At 42.6% G+C, this 7,973-nt stretch overlaps 1 protein-coding gene across 1 annotated transcript in view; it reads left to right on the forward strand.

The window, feature by feature from the left end:
* The window catches only part of gpr143 (G protein-coupled receptor 143), a 35,084-nt gene extending 27,626 nt beyond the window's left edge, over window positions 1-7,458 (forward strand). The window contains exon 9 of the mRNA NM_200822.2: window positions 7,075-7,458. Within this exon, the coding sequence (NP_957116.2) occupies window positions 7,075-7,175 (101 nt within the window). The 3' untranslated portion in view covers window positions 7,176-7,458. The remainder of the gene's footprint in view (window positions 1-7,074) is intronic.
* Window positions 7,459-7,973: the final 515 nt, after the last annotated feature.

Consider the following 7,973-nt stretch of genomic DNA (forward strand, 5'->3'; position numbering starts at 1 on the left):
GGCGACCCCTGATTGATAAAAGGGACTAAGCTGAAAAGAAAATGAATGAATGAATGAATGGAAGTCAATGGTTACAGGTTTCTAACATTTTTCAAAATATCTTCTTTTGAGTTCAAAAGAAAAAAACTAACTTGTAAATGTTTGTAACCACTTAATGGAGAGTAAATAGTGAGCAAATTAAAGATTTTTGAGTGAACCGCCCCTTTAAATCTTCAGATAAATGTAGATGTACAATGCATGATAGATTAGGCTGTTATTATGCAAGGAATAATTCATGCTGTAGAATTATTAAAAGTTTCTCAGTGATGGGTTGCGGCTGGAAGGGCATCTGCTGGGTTAAAATGTGCTGGATAAGTTGGTGGTTCATTCCGCTGTAGCAACCCTGGATTAATAAAGGGACTAAGCCGACAAGAAAATGAATAAATAAATGAATTATTAGAAGACTCTATTATTAGGAAACAATATATTCTAAACTAACCAAAAAAGCTGCATTTAGTTTATCAAAATTACACTGGGTGACACGGTGGGGTGGCTCAAGGGTTAGCACTGTGGCCTCACAGCAAGAAGGTCACTGATTCAAATCCTAGCTGGGCCAGTTGGCATTTCTGTGTGGAGTTTGCATGTTCTCCCGTGTTGTGGTGGGTTTCCCCCACAGTTCAAACACATGCGCTATATGCACTGTGTAAAACATATGCTGGAAGAGTTGGTGGTTCAATCTGCTGTGGTGATCCCTGATAAATAAAGCGACTAAGTCAAAGGTGCTCACTAATGCAAATTTGTAATCAGCCAATCACATGGCAGCAGCTCACTGCATTTAGGCATGTAGACATAGTCAAGAGGATCTGCTGCAGTTCAAAGCGAGTATCAGAATGGGGAGGAAAGGGGATTTAAGAGACTTTGAACGTGGCATGGTTGAAATGGTTGTTGCTGACAGATGAGCTGCTCTGAGTATTTCAGAAACTGCTGATCTGCTGGGATTTTCACGCACAACCATCTCTAGGGTTAACAGAGAATGCTCCGACAAAGAGGAAATATTCAGTGAGCGGCAGTTCTGTGGGCGCAAATGCCTTGTTGATGAGGCCAGAGGTCAGAGGAGAATGGCCAGACTGGTTCCAGCTGATAGAAAGACAACAGTAACTCAAATAAGCACTCGTTACAACCGAGCTCTGCAGAAGAGCATCTCTGAACACACAACACGTCCAACCTTGAGGCGGATGGGCTACAGCAGCAGAAGAGCACACCGGGTGCCGCTCCTGTCAGCTAAGAACAGGAAACTGAGGCTACAATTCACACAGACTCACCAAAACTGGACAATAGAAGATTGGAGAAACGTTGCTGCTCTGATGAGTCTCCATTTCTGCTGACACATTCGGATGATCGGCTCAGAATTTGGCCTCAACAACATGAAAGCATGGATCATCCTGCCTTGTATCAGTGGGTCCCGTCTTGCTCTTAATGTATGTGAAGCGATGCATGTGTAGAGCAGGGAGGGATGCGGTGGAGAGGGGTGCACGACAAATTTGAGGACCGGGGGGGGGAGATGGGCTCTTTCCGGGAGATTATTACCAGTTTGCGAGCATCCGGGAGTCTTTCACTGGACACTCCTGGAACTTCCAGGAGACTTGGGTGGTCTGACATGCAGTACATCACATTGCACATACACACTTCAACGTGTGTGACACCACTGCACTACAGGCTGTAGCTATTTGGAATTGTTTTATACACAATACACAGTTATGGTCAGAATTATTCGCCCCCCTTGAACTTTTTTCTTTTTTAATTATTTCCCAAACGATGTTTAACAGAGCAATGAAATATTCACAGTATGTCTGATAATATTTTTTCTTCTGGAGAAAGTCTTATTTGTTTTATTTCGGCTAGAATAAAAGCAGTTTTTAATTTTTTAAAAACCATTTTAAGGTCAATATTATTAGCCCATTTAAGCTATATATTTTGATAGTCTACAGAACAAACCATCATTATACAATAACTTGCCTAATTACCTTAACCTGCCTAGTTACCCTAATTACCCTAGTTAAGTCTTTAAATGTCACTTTAAGCTGAACACTAGTGTCTTGAAGAATATCTAGTCTAATATTATGTGCTGTCATCATGACAAAGAGAAAATAAATCAGTTATTAGAGATGAGTTATTAAAACTATTATGATTAGAAATGTGTTGAAGAAATCTGCTCTCCTTTAAACAGAAATTAGGGAAGAAATAAAGGGGGGGGGGGCAATTCTGACTTCAACTGTATATTAACAGCTCCCTTACACTGTCGTAACGTTTCATGTTTTGTGCAGACTCACACATAGACAATGTGCTGCAGGGAGTTGAAACCTTGGTTGTATCTAAACCCAGCCACAGTCACTCACCCTGCAACCCAAGAGTGGGTACTCACTAAAGCATACTGTTTTTGCAATACTATACATTTGAACAGATTACTCAGGCCGCATACTGTTTATCACATACACGACCTGATAAAAGTCTTGTCATCTATCCAAGTTTTAGGAACAGTTAATAATAACTGGTCTTCTAGTTGATGGTTTGGTGTCAGAAGTGTCTCTATGAAAGGTAAAGGCCTCTAGATTTTGCTTATTTGAGCTCAATAAATCTGATCATGTCTTGATTATTAATGATTTGATCAGGACAGTAAGCTCTGACTCTGCTCAGACTAAAGTCTCATCACTGAACAGAAATAATGTCCAGTAGAGAATATAAAGTCCTGCTGCAGTGGAGACAGAGTGAATATTGTGTCTGACTCCATCATGAGCTTGGAGGACTGCATCCATACATCTCTGACATGACTCACATCACTGATTAATAAAGTCATCTGGAATGAAGAAGAAAGCGTTCAGCAGGATCCCAGAGTTCATCAAGAGTCTTTGTGTTCATCTTCAACGCCTCCTCCTTCATCTTCATGCTCAATAATGTTCATGTCTGGTGACTGGGCTGGCCAATCCTGCAGCAGCTTGACCTTCTCTGCTTTCAGGAGCTTTGATGTGGAGGCTGAAGTATGAGCAGGAGCGCTATCCTGCTGGAGAATTGTCCCTCTCCTGTGGTTTGTAATGTAATGGGCAGCACAGATGTCTTAATACCTCAGGCTGTTGATGTTGATCATCCACTCTGCAGATCTCTCCATACTGAATGAACCCCAAACCATGATGTGTCCTTCACCAAACTTGACTGATTTCTGTGAGAATATTGGTCCATGCTGGTTCCAGTAGGTCTTCTGCAGTATTGGTGATGATTGATGCAGATCAGCAGAGAAATCCACCTTCTGACACTTTTACACATCATCAACCAGAAGTCAAGTTATTATGTGTTGCTCTTATGACTGAAATCCACCACACGACTTCTGTCAGGTGCAATTTCAGATGCAGCCACTGTGTTCCCTAACAAGTGTACAACTAATGAATATCCACAATGGACTGTGTAATTTTGCACACTGAATGAAATTCCCAGTCTGACCACAAGATGGCGTGCAGAGAGGAATCCTATTGGTGTAAGTTTAATATAATTTAATTGATAAATGAACATTTACTTGACAGAAATACATCACATTACTGATATACAGTTCGCTTGTGAGTTCAGACTGCAGGATTTTCAATGTAGCTGCATCAGATGTGTTCACACTGTATGGTGGATTGGTGAAAGGGGGTTTCACACTGCACAACTTCACAGTCACCAACAACTTCGTCTCGTTCTGCAAACTAGGCTACATCTCACAAACACACGTGAGAAGTGACATGGAAACAACACAAGGTCACGTGGTATATCTTTTGTTATTAGAGAGAGAAGCCTTTAGTGGGGTAGAAAGTGTACTTATTTTGCTCACCTGGCTTTTGGTTGTGGTCAACCAGACAGAGGTGCTCCTGCCAAATTTACACTAGTTTTTCCTACATTTCTTGGGTCAAAATAGACTGAAAATGAGCGCTTTTAACTTCTTCCACAGCCTGCAGATACCCACACTAGTGGATGCTGCTCTCTCATTGGCTGTAGGTGATCGTCGATGTGAGCACATTTCACAGGCCATGGTTTTGAATAGGGCGAAGCAGTGGCGCAGTAGGTAGTGCAGTCGCCTCACAGCAAGAAGGTCGTTGGGTCGAACCTCAACTCAGTTGGCGTTTCTGTGTGGAGTTTGCATGTTCTCCCTGCCTTTGCGTGGATTTCCTCCGGGTGCTCCGGTTTCCCCCACAGTCCAAACACAAGCGCTATGGAGAATTGGGTAGGCTAAATTGTTCGTAGTGTGTGAATGTGTTTTTCCCAGAGATGGGTTGCGGCTGGAAGGGCATCCGCTGCAGAAAAACTTGCTGGATAAGTTGGCGGTTCATTCCGCTGTGGCGACCCCGGATTAATAAAGGGACTGGAAGAGATTTCCACTGCAAATATATCTCTGTTAATGAACAGTTTCAGTGTTTTGTGTTCATTTGCTGTTGTGAATTGCATTATGGGATGTTGGTCTCTGCTCTGTCCACTTCTGATGGTGAAAATTCAACTCTACAGTTTAACAAAGTGACGTTTACTGACATTTTAGTAGTCTGAGATGATATATGTATTAGAAATAATATATAGTGTGTAAAATAAGAGAGAACGTGCTGCAGTTTATTACAAGGTTTCTATAGTGTAATATACAACACCAACACAGACAATACAGCACTGCAGACTAGGCTTAGCCAGGAATATATATATATATATATATATATATATATATATATATATATATATATATATATATATATATATATATACATATATATATATACCGTAGGATCTAAAAATAGCAACGGTGTCAGTTTCAATACCGGTATACCGTCATAAAAACAATGCACTTATAGGAGACAAGTATTAAGTGAAGTTTATTTATAAACAAACTTTGAGAGGATCAGGTGCTCATGATTGCTCACAGCTGTTCCAACTTTAGCTCATGACTAATTATCCTATCAGACGATCCTCAACTCACTACCAGACTTTTCTCATCTCAATATCTTCATCTCGAAGAACAATTAAAAAGAAACAATTAATCCCAAATATTTAAGCCAAGCTCTGAGTACACCTTCAGCATCCATATCTGACACTTAGCTACAATAAGCAGGAGGGGGAGTCATCGAGATCTACCTGAGCTCAAACTCCCCTCTCGCCCTGCAACGGGAGGGAGGCCCTGGGCTTGAGGATCTGATAAGCTCAGGGCTCTCTCCCGGGATAGCACGCCAAACTCGCCTTATTATCAATCATCAGCTAAGTGTGAACTCTTGAATTATTAAATATTATTTATTTAATGCCTAAAAATGCGTATGCATGATTGTCATCACTGGACAGAGTGGAGGAGAGAGAGAGAGAGAGAGAGAGAGGTGAGGTAAGATGGCGAGTCATCCACCAAGTGACCTGGACTCGCAAAAGAACACAACCCCTGCAGTTTGGCAGTATTTCGGGTTTTCACCGAACGAGAATGGAGATGTGGCAAATACGAACTGGAGGTCTGCATTCCCGCTGCTTTTCCGCAAGACCCGACCAGATTTCCTGCGGTGCGGGAATAAATTTCCAAATAAAGTGCCGGATCGGTCAGTAAATCTGGTGTAATTTGAACGGGAGCGGGCAGTCTAACAATATCGCTCCCTAGCGAGCAAGCACACTCGCTTCCGCGTGGATGCTGTTAAAGCTTCAGGACACCCTGGAGAACTTTTTTTTTTATATTAACAGATGTGTGTGTGTTGAGCATCAGTTAAGACACTGTTAGCACCTGTCAGCTGTAATTGTGGGGAAAACTGGATAATTTTGAGCTTTTGTCAGCTGATTTCAGCTTCCGGGTTTAAAATGATTTTTGGGGCGGATCAAAATCGGCGACGTAGCGCAGTACTGCAAGTGCAATGATGACGCGTCGGTTTCTCATTATTATTCATAGCGGAGCTTTCTTATCCTATGAGAAGAGCCGGCTGCTTAATTATTCATGAGACCTGCCAGAGTCAAGCCCGAGCTGAGAGACACGGAAACCACGGCACACTATTGAGCCGTTCATGAAGGCTCGTATGTGTTTGTTTTCATGATCCACGGGGTTTGTTGCATGTTTTCCCCAGCGATCTTGTCAGGGCCGGTCATACAGCAAAGCTGTGTGTGTGTGCTGCTAGCATTTTTGTCGGGAGAGCAGCACGAGAATTAGAGAATGGCGGACGCTGTCTTTTATCAGGAGTTCGTTCACATTCAGACACATCGCCGTGCTGCTGTGTTTGCCTAAATCCTCCAGATTACCAGCAGGGCTGATTGTTAAAATAGTCAGGAGACCTGCTGCACTGAGTCTGCTGGATACGGGGATTGAGGGAGAAGTCCTCATTTATAGGGTTTACATGAACACACTTATCTTCATAATGATATAAATTGTGGTTGTGTGAATATGAAATTACGAATAACAAATGTAGCAGGGTACTAAATCACTGTTCATTTCTTTGCATTTTAACTTTGTAAACTATAAACTCATGCGTCTCCTCACGGTTTGTCTCATTTTGTGAGCTAACTGACAACAACAGTTGTTCGCTCACGTTCTCCCCTGCTGGCCACGCCCACTCCTGCCCGATGCTCGCGGAGCTCCGCCCATTAATCATGCATCTTTTGAAAAAATTCTGAAGTAGACTTTAACCGAAAGTGGGGGGTGTCATGGCCCTTTAATGTGTGTGTGTGTGTGTGTGTGTGTGTGTGTGTGTGAAAGAGAGAGCGTGATGCTGAGTGTTGCTTGTTTGTTGCTGTCTATGGCGAAATAGGGAGGATCAAAATTTGGATACCGCCCAAGCCTACTGCAAACTATTACACACGTGCCGAAGTGTCACTTTTTACAACTGATCAAGGTTAAAGTATGTTGGGGGAGAGATCTAGATCCCATAATGCAATTCAAAGGCAGAAATAAACAGGGGGAAAATAAAAACATGAATCAGAAAATACAGAAAACTGCTCATTTACAGATTATGTTCGCAGTGTAGGAGCATGATAAGAAAACAAACGAGATTAGAAACAAATGTCATTACGTGGATTTAAAGTCCAGGTTCAGGACTGGAATTAACTACTGTTCTCTGTCGTATCTCACAGATTCAGAGTCGAGTACGGTAGAAATCCACATTTCCAGCGAGCAGCGAGAATTTGAGGAGCTGAAGCGAAACGGAGCATCGTGGGAGATTTCTACAGGCTAAAGATTCAGAAGAGTCATTTGCTGATCAGCGATTCCCTGAACAAATGCTTCTGTCTGAGGCCCGTTTCTGTTCAAGATTTCTCTAAGAACTTCTCCAGACTTTAAGTTTTAAAGCTTTAACCTGCACTTTGAGCAATATCTCTGGTTAAACTGCGTTCCTGACATCACTCTAGGCTACCTTTTGAGTGTTTTGTTTTAATCCTCTGTAATTCAGTGTACACTATTACGTGCTTCGGGTCGCCTTCACTAAAGCTCTACAATAAAGCAGATCCATTGAACTTCAATCCTCAAATCTATACTGCATAAACAAACAAGCTGATCTTCATCACACACACTCTGTGAATGTTTGGGTTTTCCCTCATCAGTGTGCAGTATTGCAGCAGTGTTCACTCGGTGGACAACACTCGACTCTCACTGCTATTTCGCCCCAAGTCTAGGGGAAACAACATGGGCATAATAAACCAAGAGAACAAATGTCAACCCAGGCTCATTCTGAAAACGTAGTCCAGCGGACGTTTCTGGAGACCGCGAAATACGTCCCGGAAGGTATTTATGGCTGCATTTAATTTTTTTAAGCGAACGCTACGGGGCGGTGTGGTGCCGTTTCCTTTCGCGCTTGCCAGCTGACCGCTTACCTCCGTGTGGAGGGCTTTCCCGCCGAAGTCAGTTTGTCCGGTCAGCTCATCGTGTGCGTCGGTGGACTTCAAATGCAGAGAGGAGGAGTTGACAAAGGCGATTGGGTTCGAGTCCGGGGAAGAGCAGTTTCAGAAACCAGGTAAGACAAAAACAGAATCCAAAA

Source organism: Danio rerio, chromosome 9, assembly GCF_052040795.2.
Source record: "Danio rerio strain M-AB ecotype USA chromosome 9, GRCz13ab, whole genome shotgun sequence".
Lineage (NCBI taxonomy): Eukaryota > Metazoa > Chordata > Actinopteri > Cypriniformes > Danionidae > Danio > Danio rerio.